General features: G+C 41.8%; 1 protein-coding gene across 17 annotated transcripts in view; it reads left to right on the plus strand.

Annotated features, from left to right (window-relative positions):
• Positions 1 to 18,679, plus strand: part of LOC128326767 (polynucleotide 5'-hydroxyl-kinase NOL9-like) — a 40,440-nt gene that overhangs the window by 6,986 nt on the left and 14,775 nt on the right. For 9 of the 17 annotated variants that reach the window (XM_053254274.1, XM_053254268.1, XM_053254270.1 and 6 more), the window contains exons 3-20: positions 1,314 to 1,402; positions 1,515 to 1,562; positions 2,900 to 2,944; positions 4,532 to 4,585; positions 4,691 to 4,735; positions 5,398 to 5,439; positions 5,545 to 5,589; positions 8,716 to 8,769; positions 8,875 to 8,919; positions 9,584 to 9,637; positions 9,743 to 9,787; positions 10,478 to 10,531; positions 10,637 to 10,681; positions 15,507 to 15,560; positions 15,665 to 15,709; positions 16,046 to 16,090; positions 17,157 to 17,201; positions 17,318 to 17,362. In XM_053254274.1, the coding sequence (XP_053110249.1) occupies positions 1,314 to 1,402; positions 1,515 to 1,562; positions 2,900 to 2,944; positions 4,532 to 4,585; positions 4,691 to 4,735; positions 5,398 to 5,439; positions 5,545 to 5,589; positions 8,716 to 8,769; positions 8,875 to 8,919; positions 9,584 to 9,637; positions 9,743 to 9,787; positions 10,478 to 10,531; positions 10,637 to 10,681; positions 15,507 to 15,560; positions 15,665 to 15,709; positions 16,046 to 16,090; positions 17,157 to 17,201; positions 17,318 to 17,362 (899 nt within the window). The remainder of the gene's footprint in view (positions 1 to 1,313; positions 1,403 to 1,514; positions 1,563 to 2,899; positions 2,945 to 4,531; positions 4,586 to 4,690; positions 4,736 to 5,397; positions 5,440 to 5,544; positions 5,590 to 8,715; positions 8,770 to 8,874; positions 8,920 to 9,583; positions 9,638 to 9,742; positions 9,788 to 10,477; positions 10,532 to 10,636; positions 10,682 to 15,506; positions 15,561 to 15,664; positions 15,710 to 16,045; positions 16,091 to 17,156; positions 17,202 to 17,317; positions 17,363 to 18,679) is intronic. The other 8 variants (XM_053254276.1, XM_053254277.1, XM_053254280.1 and 5 more) reach the window with 6 other exon arrangements.

An 18,679-nucleotide genomic window follows, 5' to 3' on the forward strand; every position in this document is an offset into this window, starting at 1 on the left:
AACAGTCACTGGGGGTACTGTGCTGGGGGTGGATAGGACCAGCTACTCTCCCCCTGCTAAATAAAGAGAATCACCACGTTAAAAGGTGCCTCTTTGCCACATTAGCAGGGGATATTGGCTGTTTTATGTTCAGTCCCTTTCCTAGCACGGCTTGTGCTGTTCTCTCTTCTTCTTCTAGAGGAAGACCATGACATTCACAGAGTATTGAAAATTGTATGAGAGTAGCATCTTTGCCCTTATCATGTACACACACACACACACACACACACACACACACACACACACACTTCTTTTACACCACTCCCATCTCTGGTCAATCAGGTTTGCAGGTTTTTGAGACATTATATAACCCTGCAACACCAGAGGCAATAATAGGATGATTGTACACACAATGGGCAATGCTGCCACTCTCAGACTGTCAATTCACTGAGAAAGCCGTCCTTTGCCCCAAGCCTAAATCTCTCCAGTTGTCCCTCCTCTAGTGGTGGCTCAGTCCGCTGGCGTCCAGACCAGTTCGAAGGGTGGGGAGGTAGATTTAAGGGACAGGGAAGGCACTGCCTCCCTGTCAGCCCCTGCCCCACCATTTTTTACCGCTGGCACCCTCCAAAAAAGCAGGTACTCTGAGCTGCAACATTCCAGCTTGCACCCTGATTAGTGTTGCCACACTCATGGCTGGCGTGCCCGGTGGGGCAGAAGCTAACAGGGAGACAGTGCCTTACCTGTCCCTTAAAGCTAACCCCGCCACCCCGGGACTGCACGGACCAGTTCTGTGCACATCCCTAGTCAACGGCTCGGAACCTGACATCTGTCCCTCACTTCAGATCTTAGGTACAAATGTCGAGATACAAACTGTAAGCAGGTTATGCTGGTCTCTGATTGTAATAAAGGACTGATTGATTGATTGATTGAACTGTTAGCAGTAGAATATGCCGACATTGCTGGGTTCAGATGACACTCCAAATGTTGGTGTATCCTTTCTGATGCTGGTAGAAAGGCACACATGTTTTCTTGGGGCTCCGGTGACTCGGCAAAACCAGATTCAGTGTGACATGTGAAGCCAACCACAGTGAAAGAAAGGGATAAAGTGGACCACATCCAGACTAAGTTACTCAACAGTATTACTCAGGCAACAGTGTTACTCTACAGGATTATGCAATTTCAGCAGGACAAGTAAGTGTCTACTCAGGAGTAATTTCATCTGGATCTCAGCCAGTATTCTCACATATGCAGAAGCTTCAACTCCAAAAAGTAAAGAACAATGCAAAAGAAACATCCCACTAAGATTTTGATAACAGTGTGTGTCCCATCAACAGACCATTGCAAAATATTCTCCGGAGAATCTCTCACAATGAAGATTGCTGTGATTTGCGGGTGTCTTTTCAGCATTGCCTTTGCTTTACCTGTAAGTACATTACATATGCAGCACAAATAAGCTATGAATGGTACATTTGTTCTGATGACTTCATAGCAGGGAATCGGTTCTCATCATCTCTTTCCACTTTTTCTCTTTCAAGATACCAGAAGTGGCACATACAGTTGTGGGGAAACTGAAAATGGAACAGGTACAGAAAGCATTCTTTCAAATGGAAAACTGGAAGTGGCCCAGAAATATTGTATTGGGCGGGTGCATATCTGTGCCCATGGATATAAACAAAACATAGTGGTTCTCTGGCTCTCATTGAGCGGTAGCATTAATCTGTAGCATTTTCCACATGGCAATAAACAGGAACATTCAAAGTTTTCATGCACATTCAAAGCTTTTGTACACAGGCGTATATGCAGGGGCAAGGTTACTCTCTCTACACATACTCCTGCAGGCTTTTGTGCAAGTCCTAGTGCAATCTTCACTCTGTGCACATGCTGAGCAGGGACATCATGTGACTTCTGCAGCACTACCTGCCAGTCAGTTCTTGCATTCCAAGAAGAGCTCACTCCTTTTTCATTACCACTTTGTGGCAACTGAGGGGAAAGGTAATTTCTTCTCAGAATGCAAGTGATGGCCAGCAGGTGGCGCTGAAACAATGGTGCGAGGTCCCTGCTCAGCATATGTACATACGGTAAGATCACACTAAGAAGTAGCACAGAAGCCTGCAAGAACATGCTTATGTAGAGTAAGTTTGCCTGGAATGTGCACAAAAGCTTTGAAGGAAAATGTTACCATACGGAATTTGGTGGCCAGACATTGGCATGTATTACTACAACCAAAGGAACATTAAGTCTGTTGATACCAGGAACTACCATTCAGCTCTGTTCTACTTCTCTCTGTCACTTAAAAAACAACAACACATGCCCTCAAGCTCAGTCATTGATTTACAAAATCAAGCCTTGAGAACTGTGAGGGCGGATTCCACTCCAGGGCCATGTCAAAGATCAACCAAAGCATGTCCAGGCTGCAGTCCCAAGACCCATGACTGACCCTTGAGACACCGGTGAAAAAAGATGGTAGCCTCCAGTCTGCCCCCCCCCCCCGAAGTACTCTAAACTGCCAATATGTTCATGATATATACACATAAATATAAACGCTGGTGACAACTTTTAAAGCCCAGAATCGCTTAGGTCTGGGTTACCTCAGAGAGTGCTTTCTTCTGCATGAACTCCACCATCTGGAGACACAATTCTTGCAATACGTTTCAAGTTGAATACTGATATTGGTTGCTGACAGACATTAAGGATAGTAGTTATTGCACAGACAAGATTCTTGCAGTAAGTTTCCAGTTGACTCCTGATATGGGTTGCTATCTAGGCTTTCAGGTTGCTGAAAACAAACAGGGATTTCATTCACCAAGAAAACCAGTATATAAAACTTCTTCTTCCCACTGGACTTCCATGAGAAAAAGTACATTAAACAGAAAAGATAAAATATGACTTTTCAACACTCGGGTTTGATGTTTGTTTCCAGGCTCCTCTTTCTTCAGATGTAAGCAAGGATGCCACTAAATTGAAGGTAACAACGATACCCTTCAGTACAAGGGGGGCTTTCTGCTAACTCAGTTTATCACAACACATTTTCACTATAATGTGACTGGCTTAATTTTGAGATACTACTTTCAGCGTTTCCATTTTGGAGGACTCAGTTCCGTCATTCAGGTACAGGTATCAAACAGGCTAGAACAGGGGTTCTCAAACCTTTCTAACAAGTGAACCCCTCCTGTCACAGACCTTCAGCTGAGAAACCTCAGATTTAAATGTTGCAGTTATGAGAGAGGCTACTCCAGTCAATGACATGCATTCAGACTAAGTTACTCCACGCTCGGACTGGCCCACAGGGCAACAGGGTATATTCCCGGCCACACTCTACAGCAATCTACAGCGGCCGCACTCTACAGCCCCTACACCCCGCCGCACTCGGCAGCAATAAGTACTCCCACCCTTAAGTACCCATTCTGCTCAAAACCCAGCACCCTCGCCACATACATTCCACTGCCCTCTCAGTGCCCCCAGTCTGACCCTGAGTTACTCATGAGTAAAGTGCACTGTCAAGTCGATTTCGACTCCTGGTGACCACAGAGCCCTGTGGTTTTCTTTGGTAGAATACAGGAGGGGTTTACCAGTGCCTCATCCCGCGTAGTATCAGATGATGCCTTCCAGCATCTTCCTATATCGCTGCTGCCCGATATAGGTGTACTCATGAGTATTCCCACTGAAATTAATAGAACAAGTAAACATCCTACCAATTTCAAAAGCAAGGAGATGAGCACTAAATGTGTGTTTCTACACACACATATACATAAAAAACCACAAGTTTAAATGTTACATTTAGGGAAACAGGCTCCTAAAGCCACTGGCTCACATCCTGTCAGTCGGGCTGAGGGGAGGGGTACAGGGAGATTGAGCACAAAGCCAGCCAATCAGGAGGAGAAGAGGAGGGTCTTCACCCTCCGCCCTCCCTTTCTGTAGCGGATATATAGCTGGGGATGTTGGCTTCAAGGAGGTGATCCTCAGATGGGGAACAAACAGTGTGGCTACAGTGTATGGAGGCAGGAGGACTGCATGAAGCCACTGCAAGGCCTTCAAGTACCCCTAGGGATACCAGTATCCCCTGTTGGGAACCCCTGAGATAGAACATAAAGTATACCTTCCCCTGAACAAACTGGACGAAAAGCAGCATAAGAATCTAAGGATTTAATGATGATCAATGGTGGTATTAAGATTTCTGACATTAGGAACAGCAGTTTTAAGGTTTGTCTTAACCTAACACTTTTAGGGTTGGTCTTAACTGGCTGCTGTTTTTAGCTTTTAAAAAAAATACTTTATCTGCTTTTTTGTCCTGTGATTCCTGTGAAATGCACCGAATAACTGTCCCAATTCCAGATACCACATCCAGTACATATACTTTGATTATGTTTGTTCAGTCATTCAGGCATCAAATGAACAGTTTGTACCACAGCAACACAAGTATCTGCCTAATATTAGGATGATCATTAGCATTATTCAGATTTCTGACATTAAGGATAGCAGTTATGGCACAGACATGATTCTTGCAGTAAGTTTCAAGTTGAATACTGATATTGTTTGTTGTCTCTCCTTTCAGGCTGCTGAAAAGGACCTGCCATTTCAATCACCTGCCTTTTCAATCACTAAGCCAGTATGTAAAACCTTCCTCCCCAATGAACTGCCATGAGAAAGACAACGTTATACACAAATGCCAAAATACGTCTTTTCAACACCAGGATTTGTTTTTTGTTTTCAGGATCCTCTTCTTACAGACGTGAGCAATGATGCCAGTGAACTAAAGGTAAAAACAATACTGTTCAGTACATTCTAGGCTTTGCGCTAACTCCGTTTATCACAGATTCCCATTATTTTTTCACTGCCAGTGCCCAGCATCAAATGCTGTTCGCATGGTCCCATCACCAACTGAAATTCAGTTGGCGGGGATTGAAGACAGGGCCTTTTCGGTTGTGGCTTCTCAGCTTCAGAATGCCCTCCCAATGGAGCTCTGCCATGTCCCCCTCTTAGGATATTCAAAAACCATTTGAAGGCCCATCTTTTCAAAGAGGCTTTGTAATGTTTTTATCTGTCATCTCTGCCTCATGGCTTTTTAACTGTTAAAACTTTTAAGGTTGGTCTTAACTGGCTGCTGTTTTTAGCTAACTTTTTTTTAAAAAAAACAACTTTATCTGCTTTTTTGTCCTGTGATTCTTGTGAGATGCCCCGAATAACTGTCCCAATTCTAGATACCACGTCCAGTACATATGCTTTGATTATGTTTGTTCAGTCATTCAGGCATCAAATGAACAGCTTGTACCACAGCAACACAAGTATCTGCCTAATATAAGGATGATCATTAGCATTATTCAGAATTCTGACATCAAGGATAGCAGTTATTGCACAGACATGATTCTTACAGTAAGTTTCAAGCTGAATACTGATATTGTTTGTTGTCTCTCCTTTCAGGCTGCTGAAAAGGACCTGCCATTTCAATCACCTACTAAGCCAGTATGTAAAACCTTCCTCCCCAATGAACTGCCATGAGAAAGACAACGTTATACACAAATGCCAAAATACGTCTTTTCAACACCAGGATTTGTTTTTTGTTTTCAGGATCCTCTTGCTACAGATGTGAACAATGATGCCAGTGAACTAAAGGTAAAAACTGTTGGGAATTCTCTCTGGTAAGATATACCCTTCTATTACAGCAGAGTTCACAGAAGCAAATCACAGTGGAGTCTGCCCAGGCATGCGTGTTTGCTGAGAGCAAAAGAAACTTGGAGCCAGTTCATAGTTTCAAATCAATAAAAGGAGTCTTTATTTGAGAACTCCATTCTAGATGGGAAAGTGGAGAGATAGAATCTCTAATTTATCTAGCTAGCAGGATGCAGAGAGATGCTGTCTGCATCTCTGCACACATGGTGAGGTGAGCGTGCGTGATAGGGAGGAGAAGAAGAAGGAAGAGAGAGAGAGAGAGAGGCAGGCAGGAAGGAAGTCCCTGAGCGTAGCAATCTACATATCAAAGGGATAATGTCAGAGCAGTAGAGAGAAGGGATGACCAATGTCTTGACCCCTCTAGCCCTCTGACTCACTAATCTGTCCCCCTCTGTCACTGAGGCATGAGGCAGCATAGAGTCCTTCACTTCCAACACCCCCTCTCGATGTCTTGTGACTCAGTCTATAAGATTCTTTTTTTCCCCTCAACCCTTCAGAGCAGGGTCTTTATAGTGGCTTAGTAAGTAGATCTGCAAGCATTTCATTTGTTGGACAGTAGATCAGCTTGATTAGTCCATCCTTTTGCAGATTTCTCACTATATCGTACTTTACGTCAATATGCTTCGTACACCTCTTTACATCTTCTTGTTTGGAGAGTTGAATGCAGCCTTGGTTGTCTTCATACAGTGGTACGGGCTGTGGTACATCTATGCCCAGATCTTTCAGTAGTTGACACAGCCACTGTCTCTCGTGACAGCCCTGTGTAGCTGATACATATTCTGTATCAGTGGTAGATGCTGCTGTTATGTCTTGCTTGGTGCTTGACCAGCTTATGGCTCCATCTCCATAGAAAATTGTGGCCACTGGTGGATTTCCTTTCTGTTAGGTCTCCACCCCAGTCTTCATCTACGTATGCTTCTAGTTTTGGTTCACTGCTAGCTAGTAGCTTGAGATTAAAGTGTGCACCTTTAGGTACTTAACAAGTTTCTTAATTGCATTCCAATCCTTGACTGTTGGTGATACAGTCTTTCTGCAAAGTAAGCTAACTGCTGTACTGATATCTGGCCTAGTGAGTGTACTAATGTATAGAAGCTTAACCAATGCTTCACAATATCTATGGCTGTCAGATAGTGGCTCAATTTGATCTTCTTGCTTTATGTAGTTCACTTCCATTGGAGTTGGTGTAGGATTTGCATCTTCCAGTCTCAGCAGGTTCATCAGTTCTTTAATTTTCTGTTCTTGGTTGATGAGGAAACTTCCATCTTTCTCTCTTTGTACTTGAATGCCCAAGTAGTGTGTGATGTTGCCAAGTCGCTTGACTTCCACATTCCTGTTCAAATAATGCATTATTTCCTTGCTGTCATCTGGATTCTCATAAGCAAGAATCAAATCATCAACATATGCCAAAATGTAGGTCCATTTTCCATCTCTGCATTTGGTGTAGAGGCAGGGATCAGCTTCACTTCTTTTGAAGTTTGCTTTAAGTAGCATATCATTAGTTTCGTGTTCCACACTCTGGCAGCCTGTTTTAAATGATAAATGCTCTTTTGCAGTTTGCATACAAAGTCTTCCTTGCCATTCTCTAAGAAACCTGGTGGTTGTTGCATGTATATGTCCTCTTCCAATTCACCATGCAAGAATGCAGTTTTCATGTCTAGGTGTTCAATGTGCATTCCATTGCTAGCAGCAATACTTAACAGAGTTCTTACTGTGGTGTGTTTGACTATTGGTGCAAATGTTTCATCGTAGTCTTCTCCATATTTCTGTGAATATCCTTTCTCTGCTAGTCTGGCTTTGTAGCACTGAACCTCACTGTCAGCATCATGTTTGAGTTTGAAAACCCATTTGCAGCCTATAACTTCCCTCCCTTGAGGTAGCTTAGTAAGAGTCCAGGTTTTGTTTTTCTGTAGAGCCTCAAGCTCTTCAATTGCAGCTTGTTTCCACTTATGGGCTTCTGATTGTGGTAGCTGGGATATCTCCTCCCATGACAAGGGTTCTGGTTGTTCCGCTGTTCTTGCAACGTAGGACAATCTCAGGGCTGGAACACCTCTGTTTACGCCCGTTGATTGCCTCACCTCACCCTCTGAGGTCTCTTCCACTATCTCAGGTGCATCTGGTGGATCGCTGGAGGTCTCTGTGTCGAGCGGGGTTGCATCTGGATCTGCTGTCTTTTCCTCCGTAATTCTGCTGGCATCAGGAAGCATAATCTCCAGTTGTCAGGGTGTTTGATCTGGTCGCTTGCTTCAGTGTAAGCCCCCTCTGAAGACACAGCTCTTTCATTCTCATCAAAATACACTGATCTGCTGATGGTTATCTTGTTGGTGTCAGGATCCAGAATTCTGTAGCCTTTGGATTGAGCTGAGTAGCCTACAACAATCCCTTTGGGATGTATGAATAAGCCGTGTATTCAAAGAGACGCAGATGTATCATGGACAGCTTATGACCATGCCAAAGTTCATATGGTGTTGTCCCTACAGCCTTTGTGTGCATTGTGTTTTGTATGTATGCAGTAGTCATGATGCCCTCTCCCCAGAGTTTCTGTGGGAGGTGTGCATGAGCAAGCATGCATCTTACCATATCCAGAAGACTTTTATTGTTTCTCTCTGACACTCCATTCTGTAATGGGTTATAAGCTACTGTGGTTAGATGCACGATTCCATGTTCTCTCAGGAACTGCTTTATGATGTTTTTATCTGTCATCTCTGCCTCATGGCTTTTTAACTTTTAAAACTTTTAAGGTTGGTCTTAACTGGCTGCTGTTTTTAGCTAACTGTTTTTTTAAATTACTTTATCTGCTTTTTTGTCCTGTGATTCTTGTGAGATGCCCTGAATAACTGTCCCAATTCTAGATACCACGTCCAGTACATATGCTTTGATTATGTTTGTTCAGTCATTCAGGCATCAAATGAACAGCTCATACCACAGCAGCACAAGTATTTGCCTAATATAAGGATGATCATTAGCATTATTCAGATTTCTGACATTAAGGATAGCAGTTATGGCACAGACATGATTCTTGCAGTAAGTTTCAAGTTGAATACTGATATTGTTTGTTGTCTCTCCTTTCAGGCTGCTGAAAAGGACCTGCCATTTCAATCACCTGCCTTTTCAATCACTAAGCCAGTATGTAAAACCTTCCTCCCCAATGAACTGCCATGAGAAAGACAACGTTATACACAAATGCCAAAATACGTCTTTTCAACACCAGGATTTGTTTTTTGTTTTCAGGATCCTCTTCTTACAGACGTGAGCAATGATGCCAGTGAACTAAAGGTAAAAACAATACTGTTCAGTACATTCTAGGCTTTGCGCTAACTCCGTTTATCACAAATTCCCATTATTTTTTCACTGCCAGTGCCCAGCATCAAATGCTGTTCGCATGGACCCATCACCAACTGAGATTCAGTTGGCGGGGATTGAAGACAGGGCCTTTTTGGTTGTGGCTCCTCAGCTTCGGAATGCCCTCCCAGTGGAGCTCTTCCATGTCCCCCTCTTAGGATATTCAAAAAGCATTTGAAGGCCCATCTTTTCAAAGAGGCTTTGTAATGTTTTTATCTGTCATCTCTGCCTCATGGCTTTTTAACTGTTAAAACTTTTAAGGTAGGTCTTAACTGGCTGCTGTTTTTAGCTAACTTTTTTTAAAAAACCAAAAAACTTTATCTGCTTTTTTGTCCTGTGATTCTTGTGAGATGTCCCGAATAACTGTCCCAATTCTAGATACCACGTCCAGTACATATGCTTTGATTATGTTTGTTCAGTCATTCAGGCATCAAATGAACAGCTCATACCACAGCAGCACAAGTATTTGCCTAATATAAGGATGATCATTAGCATTATTCAGATTTCTGACATTAAGGATAGCAGTTATGGCACAGACATGATTCTTGCAGTAAGCTTCAAGTTGAATACTGATATTGTTTGTTGTCTCTCCTTTCAGGCTGCTGAAAAGGACCTGCCATTTCAATCACCTGCCTTTTCAATCACTAAGCCAGTATGTAAAACCTTCCTCCCCAATGAACTGCCATGAGAAAGACAATGTTATACACAAATGCCAAAATACGTCTTTTCAACACCAGGATTTGTTTTTTGTTTTCAGGATCCTCTTGTTACAGACGTGAGCAATGATGCCAGTGAACTAAAGGTAAAAACAATACTGTTCAGTACATTCTAGGCTTTGCGCTAACTCCGTTTATCACAAATTCCCATTATTTTTTCACTGCCAGTGCCCAGCATCAAATGCTGTTCTCATGGACCCATCACCAACTGAGATTCAGTTGGCGGGGATTGAAGACAGGGCCTTTTCGGTTGTGGCTCTTCAGCTTCAGAATGCCCTCCCAGTGGAGCTCTGCCATGTCCCCCTCTTAGGATATTCAAAAAGCATTTGAAGGCCCATCTTTTCAAAGAGGCTTTGTAATGTTTTTATCTGTCATCTCTGCCTCATGGCTTTTTAACTGTTAAAACTTTTGAGGTTGGTCTTAACTGGCTGCTGTTTTTAGCTAACTTTAAAAAAAAAACCAAAAAACTTTATCTGCTTTTTTGTCCTGTGATTCTTGTGAGATGCCCCGAATAACTGTCCCAATTCTAGATACCACGTCCAGTACATATGCTTTGATTATGTTTGTTCAGTCATTCAGGCATCAAATGAACAGCTTGTACCACAGCAACACAAGTATCTGCCTAATATAAGGAACACAAGTATCTGCCTAATATAAGGATGATCATTAGCATTATTCAGATTTCTGACATTAAGGATAGCAGTTATGGCACAGACATGATTCTTGCAGTAAGTTTCAAGTTGAATACTGATATTGTTTGTTGTCTCTCCTTTCAGACTGCTGAAAAGGACCTGCCATTTCAATCACCAGCCTTTTCAATCACTAAGCCAGTATGTAAAACCTTCCTCCCCAATGAACTGCCATGAGAAAGACAACGTTATACACAAATGCCAAAATACGTCTTTTCAACACCAGGATTTGTTTTTTGTTTTCAGGATCCTCTTGTTACAGACGTGAGCAATGATGCCAGTGAACTAAAGGTAAAAACAATACTGTTCAGTACATTCTAGGCTTTGCGCCTACTCCATTTATCATAAATTCCCATTATTTTTTCACTGCCAGGGCCCAGCATCAAATGCTGTGCTCATGGTCCCCTCACTGACTGAGATTCAGTTGGCGGGGATTGAAGACAGGGCCTTTTCGGTTGTGGCTTCTCAGCTTCTGAATGCCCTCCCAGTGGAGCCCTGCCATGTCCCCCTCTTAGGATATTCAGAAAGCCCTTGAAGGCCCATCTTTTCTTTTCTTTCTTTCTTTTTTAAGATTTTTAAATGCTTTTATTAGTATTATAAGTAAAAACAGAAAATGTTACATCTCTGAGATCCCAGCAAACATACATGTTTACAAACAAGATCTTATCCATCATTAAACAATCCCAATTAATAAGAAGATACAAAAATAGTAATGGTATACACACACACACACACACACACACACACACACACACACACATATGGAGTAACATATATTTAATTGACTAGCCACACAAAATCTAAATCTAGGCATTTATATGGAATTTTGAACCTCCCAGTGAACCAGCTGGATAAAGAGAGAACCAATTCTGCTATATAGGTAATATAAGTAATTAAAACACCCACTGTGTTCTGCAGTAAAAATACCCATCCCAAATATTAAACTCTATTCTTTAGAGATAGTCTAAATTTCCCAAGTCATCCTTCGTCTGAATTAAGTCCTATGTGAATGGAGAGAAAAGAAAAAAGAGAAGGAAGGAGGGGGATCTAAAAGCTATTGAGAATCTTCCAAAATCCTAAATCTAATGAATCTGGTGAAAAAAGAGTAAATTTTTAAAAATTTACTGTGTTTTTCAATACTAAATAATGATTTTCTAAATAAGAAGAAAGATTTTTAAAAGTCATAAATCTTCTAATCTTTTTCGTCCCAGCTTCTCTGAACAACAAATAAAAAAAGGTTCCATACAGGATAATGAAAGATTTATGCAGTGAGTACAAGTTCCTTTAATTCTGTTGTTCATTAAGCTGATGGGCGAGTGATATCTTAAATAATCAAAAAAGAATCCAAAAGTCTAGAAAAATGCCAAAGACGTTCAGTATCACTAGAAATCCTTATTCTGATAAGACAAGGACATTGAAAAGCTTCTATTACAGACTTCTCTAGTAAAATGCTATAAATTCACGTACACCTATCTCAATGCCATACGTAGCAGATGGAGAAATTCATAAATTCAATGCTGTTTATAAAAGTTCTAAAATAATTACATAATTTTCATAGTTCCATCAGGGTAGAACATAAGCTGGATAAAATAAATATCCAACTCTGTGTCATAACTATACAGCAAAATCTTAAGCAGATCACATTAATCACATCATATTGACTCTCCTCTCCATAAACAGCTTCAATGAGAGGTCCAAAAATAATAAGAACATGAAAGAAGAAACAACAATGCAGGGAATCATATTAAAATCTATAAGCTCAAAAGGTATTATCTATAGGAATGTCACTAAAAACAAACAAACAAAGGAAATAAATACAGAAATGAATCTATCTAGTGAAAAAACAGAAAAATGAATGAAAAATGAATTTTGAACCTTTCATCTGGCTCCCCAGTTAGGCTTAGGAAAGAAGAAGAATACTTGTTAGAGAGGAAAAGGCTGACCAGCAGAGACCTGAAGTTTAAATATTGTAAAGCCATGACTGGATTCTCATCCCATACAACCCAAGTGCTAAACGCTTTGACAAATGTTCATGACTGGTATCCAAAACAATAGTGAGAAATTTAAAAGAGGGGGAAAGAGAAGAAGAAAGAAGAAAAAGTTAATTCCAAAAGAAAAGGGATTTTATAAAATATTAGTATGAAGTTTGGGGCTGTCTACTTCTGAAAATCAGATTATTAACCCATGATTTTAAAAAAAGAAAGAAAGAAAGAAAAAGAGAAAGGCAGTGGGGGGAGAGATTATATGAAATACTAATATGAAATCTGGGACTCTCGATCTTCTGAAAATCAGATAATTGACCCAAGGTATAAGAAATAAGAAATAAAAATAAAGAAGAAGAAAGAAAAACATTACCCTTTAGTATAAAGATTTCCCTCTTCACAGAATTTGTGATAACAGCTGTTAAATTAAAATGGAATACATAAAGCCAAGTCTTTATGTTGGAAATAACCAATTCCACATACAAGACAAAAATATAACAGTAATTATAATAATAAACTAAGTGTATACATATATAAACTTTTCCCCCTGGTCTTTATAATACTTTTGCAAATAATAGCAGGGAATCCAATGCAGGAAAGAGATTTAAAAAATCAGCTTTCAATAAAATCTATTCAACCTTATAGTTTCAACTGAAAAGTTCAACTATATGCCCTTAAACACTGATCTCCCTATTACCAATATCTTATATTTGCTATTTCATAAGAGGGAATAAAACTGAGTATGTTCACATTAAATAAGCTGAGTAATAGTAATAGCTAAAATAACAAATTGGGCATATAGATCAACGTTATATATCAGTTGTTATTGCCTAGATGTATACATTTATATCTTAAAATGAATCAAGAAATTAAAAAAAACCATTAGTAAAAAAAGAAAGATAATAACGGCAGTTAATTCACAAAGGAAGGGAAAGGAAAGAAAACCCTATTACTTAATTCCATGGTAATTCTCAATATCATTTACTTCCCAATATCAAAGCAAAATAATAAAGAACCCTAGAGTCTAGAGAAAATCAAATCAAATAATTAGATAGTATTAAGAATCTTTGGAGTACCATCAAAGGGTTAACAAAAAAGCCTTAACAAACATTCCCAAGAAAGATATCAAAACTCAGCGGGGAGACTAAACAATGCCTGAACTAGACAAAGAGAAACTTGCGCATGAGAAAATGTGTTATCAGGTTACATGTAGTAAACCTTTTCCTGCCCCCCCCCTTTAAACATCTAAGAAAAGTCTTAGTTCTTCTCGTTATGATGATTCCAATTTCAAAATGCTGAATTTTGGGCTTAACTTCTAGGTAGGGTTTACAATGCTGAATGATGTTTATACTCCATCACTAGTGTGCTCATCCAATAAGCAGAAAATAAAAATGGTCCAAAAGATGCCGGAATGTTCCAAATTATATCTTCTCACCCATTTTCCATCACCATAGTTTGTAATAATGACAAGGACTATAAATTTAAGAAACTCCTTTCCAAAAAAAGCTTCTATTACCAAATTTCAATGTACATACTGTATTTAAAACTTCTTCCATTCCATCTCCTCTTCAATATTGCTACTAAAAGTACGAAAGTGCTGCCATATTGAAAACAAAGAGCTTAATTACCAGCCATAAAAGAGTTTTATCAGTGCTGAGAGTCCAATGCTGTGAAAAGAATAATTAATCACTTGAGCTGCCAATGTTTTCCAAGGCCACTTGCACGAGTTCTTCAAAGTAGAAGTAAGAACTAATTAAAGTTCACCAACAGTCATATAAAGCTTCTTTCCTCTTTCAGCCAGCTCTAGTGCCGTTTACCTCTGACAGAGTCAGTGAGAGGTTCAAAAAATAGTGAAAACAGGAGAATAAAGAAAGGCAAGAAGGAGTTTCAGAAACTTAAGCCAAAAAAGTCAATTGTGGGTCATGCAAAATTCTATTCGTCTCCCATTCAGTCTTCCTCTTAGTGTCATTTCATCTAATGGGGGGGTCCATGGAGATTCAAAATTAATACAGTCAGATTTTTTTAAAAAAAACTGTAGAGGATCTTGTCAACTTGAATTCCAGTGTTAAACCGTGGTTGTCTCAGAGATTTATTAGGAAACTAGTAATTTTTAGCCCGTTGTAATAACGGGCGCTAGCCTTAAGGGGAGCTACTGCCACCTCTTGCTGAGGCCGCGGCCGCCATCGGGGCTAGTCGCCCCGCCACCGCCTCACCCGCACTCTCGGTGGCGTCGCAGCCGCCGCCAACGGGGCCAGTCGCCCCACCGCGGCCACAACTACCTTTGGCCGAGGCCGCGGCTCCGCCGCCGCCTCGGCCACACTCTCCTCCTGCCGTTGGCGGCGGCCGCTTCTCCTTGGCCCGCCGCTTCTGCTCCTCCCGGCCCTCTCGCCGTAACGGCGGCGGCCGCCATCGGAGCCAGTCGCTCCGCCGCGGCCACCGCCTGGTCCAACATGGCCGCCCGTCTCTGGGCGGCCGTATCTTTTTCGCCCGATCTGGGCATGCGCTCCGCGCATGCCCAGATCGGGCGAAAAAGACACGGGCGGCACGGACGCACGCCCAAGGCTTTTATGGGTAAGGATAAGTTAAAGATAGAATGTAGCAAGGTCATCCTTTAGGAGGCTGGTAGAAACCTCTCACCATTCAGCCTGATGCTAGGAGCAGAAAGGTCTCTCCCAGAGGGTCGTCCAGAGTCCTCCAGACTTTCCCAAGGAGGGAGGGCCAAGCTCTGCACGCATTCCGATCTTCATCTTGCTGATGAAAGATAGACCAAACAAGAGTGAAAACACCTGAGGAGATTAGTTGGATGTTTCCTTCCAGGACGCCATCTTTGCTCTCTCCAAGGCCCATCTTTTCAAAGAGGCTTTGTAATGTTTTTATCTGTCATCTCTGTCTCGTGGCTTTTTAACTTCTAAAACTTTTAGCTAACTTTTTAAAAAAATATTCTGTCTGTTCAGTCATTCAGGCATCAAATGAACTGCATGTACCAGAGCAACATATGTATCTGCCTAATATAATGATGATCTTTAGCATTATTCAGATTTCTGACATTAAGGATAGCAGTTATGGCACAGACATGATTCTTGCAGTAAGTTTCAAGTTGAATACTGATATGGTTTGTTTGTCTCTCCTTTTAGGCTTCTGAAAAGGACCTGCCATTTCAATCACCTGCCATTTCAATCACTAAGCCGGTATGTAAAACTTCCTCCCCAATGAACTGCCATGAGAAAGACAACATTATACACAAATGCCAAAATACGTCTTTTCAACACCAGGATTTGTTTTTTGTTTTCAGGATCCTCTTGCTACAGACATGAACAATGATGCCAGTGAACTAAAGGTAAAAACAATACTGTTCAGTACATTCTAGGCTTTGCGCTAACTCCGTTTATCACAAGTTCCCATTATTTTTTCACTGCCAGGACCTAGCATCTCATGCTGTGCTCATGGTCCCATCACCGACTGAGATTCAGTTGGTGGGGTTTGAAGACACTTCCTTTTCGGTTGTGGCTTCTCAGCTTTGGAATGCCCTCCCAATGGAGCTCTGCCATGTCTTTCTCTTAGGATATTCAAAAAGCACTTGAAGGCCCATTATGACCAGATTATAGTGAAGTTCTATAATTTATAAATGATAAAATATGACTTTGCAACAGTAGAATTTTATTTTTGTTTTCAGGCTCTTCTTTCTTCAGACACAAGAAATGACGCTACTGAATTGAAGGTAAAAACAATACCAATCAGCACACTGGCGGTTTCCCACTACCTAAGGTTATCATGACAAGTTTTCACTAGTTCTGATGGACCCAATTTTGCATACCACGTTCAACATTTCTGTTTTGATGAAGTAAGTTCAGTAAGTTCAGTCAGTCAGGCGTCAAATAGGCTAGAACGTAAAGCATCCCTTCTCCTGAACTAGTTGGACAAAGGCAATATAAGAATCTACTGGATTTAATGACCATCAATGATAGTATATTTAGCATAACAAAAAAATACTTTTATTTGCAGAGTCCTCTTTCTTTAAACATAAGCAATGATGCCAATCAGTAAAAGGTAAAAACGATACCATTCAGTACATTGGGGCCTTTCCTATAACTTGGTTTATCACAGCAAGTTTTCACTGTACTGTAACTGGACTAATTTTAAATACCACTTTCATCATTTCTGTTTTGTTCAGTCATTCAGTCATCAAATACTATTTCAACGACAAATATTTATATTCCACTCTTCAACAAAATTCTCAAAGCGGTCTACATAGAAAAATAAATAATACATAATAGGATGGTTCCTTGTCCCCAAAGAGCTAAAATCTAAAAAGAAACGTAAGGTAGACACCAGCAACAGCCACTGGAGGGATGCTGTGCTGGGGATAGATAGGGCCAGTTGCTCTCCCCCTGCTCAATAAAGAAAATCACCACTTTTAAATAGGTGCCTCTTTGCTCAGTTACAGTGGGGAAAGAAGCTTTGTTTCTCTCTGCCCCCATACAGATGAACTGTATAAAATCTTTATTAAGGTAGAAACCAGCAACAGCCACTGGAGGGATGCTATGCTGGGGATGGATAGGGCCAGTTGCTCTCCCACTGCTCAATAAAGAGAACCACCACTTTAAAAGGTGTCTCTTTGCTCATTTTGCAGGGGTTAATAGGGGTTAAATAGCCTAGCACATAAAGCAACCCTACCCCTGAAAGCAGCACAAGAATTCACAGGATTTAATGACAAATAATGGTGGTATTCAGATTTCTAATGTTAGGGATAGAATATTTGAACCGGTTGTCATCTGTGCTTTCAGGTTCCTGAAAAAGACCTGGCATTTCAATCACTGATGACTAATCCAGTATGTAAAACTTCCTCTCCACTAAACTTCCATATGAAAAACTACATTAAGCAGAATTGGAAAAAATAGGAGCTTTCCACACACTAGTATTTTTCCCCCCCTTATTTGTTTTTTAGGATTTTATTTATTCAGATGCAAGCAATGACATCAAAGGACGGAAGGTAAAGGCAATCTATATATATAATCACTAAGGCATACCTGTGGCTAATCCCCTGCATGGCAGCTCTCGCAAGAGTTCAGAAGCAGAAGCACCTTGGTGATTGGGCAGTGAAGATTCCATATGCAGATAGGGAGGAGGAGCCTGTGAAAGCAGAAGCACCATGGTGATTGGGCAGATAGATTCCAAATGCAGATAGGGAGGAGGAGCCTGTGATGGTTAAGGTCAGTTGGAATGCAACTGTTAATGGTCGGAAGATGTTCTTGATTGTAGAGGAGAGGAATCTCTATATATAAAAGGATAGTAGGCAGGGGTCTGTGAAAGGTCATGAGGGAGGAAAGAGCCCCTTCAGGAGAAGGAGGCTGCTGTTGTGTGAATGAGATGAGGAAACAAGATGAACAAGATCTGATAACTCAGGAAGGGAGGGAGAGAGAGAGAAAGGAGGGAGGGGGGTAAAGACAGAAGTGAAGACCGAGTGGAGGAGAGAGAAAAAGAAGGGAGAGGAAGAGAGAAAGAAGGAAGGGCAAGGGATGGGCCTGAGCCTGTCAGTGGCCGAGGGGAACAAGTGGCCATGATGGCGCCTATTGGCAGCAAGGAAGGGCCCAATCAACTACTGCTGCTGTTTGGGGCTACCGAAGCCATTGGTGGAGGGAGGCAGGTGGGCAAGGGGCGGACCTGGGCCTGTCAGCGGCCTGAGGGAAATGAGCAGCCATGATGGTAGCTGCAGTGAGGAAGGGACCGGACAACTGCTGCTGCTGCTGCTCCTGTGGGGAGCAGCAGGAGTGAGGCTCAGGTGAGGCTGGGGAAGTCTCTGGGGATAGGCGCCAGCAACGTTGCTGCCACGACCAAGTGGGGTGAGGGGAATGGAGTAAAGGGATGGAGGAGTGAGCAAGAGGGGTGATGGGGAGGGAGGCAACCAGATGGAGGAGCAGGAGCAGGAGTGCAGCTCAGGTGAGGGTGGAGAGATCTCTGAGGTGAGGGGGGCTGTGGCAGGGGGCGAGGGGAGCAATCAAGTAGATTGATTGAATGCAGATGCTCTGCGTGCATTTAGCTAGTACCATTTAATACATCAGGAAGTTTCCACTGACACAGTTTATCATGACAAGTTTTCACCCTGTTTTGATTGACCTATTCTGGCTCTCCAGGGTTCTAACTCAGGAGAGATAACTCTGCCCACATTCAGCATCTGCCCTCTGCAGACCAGAGTGAATGGGGAGATGTCCAGGGGCATTGCCAGGGAGCATGGTGACCAGGAGGAGTTGTGTAGCTCGCCAGGCCAGCATACTGGCTCACAGCAGCAGAGGAGGAGAGATGTCCAGCC

This window comes from Hemicordylus capensis, chromosome 5, assembly GCF_027244095.1.
Source record: "Hemicordylus capensis ecotype Gifberg chromosome 5, rHemCap1.1.pri, whole genome shotgun sequence".
In the NCBI taxonomy this organism is placed as follows: domain Eukaryota; kingdom Metazoa; phylum Chordata; class Lepidosauria; order Squamata; family Cordylidae; genus Hemicordylus; species Hemicordylus capensis.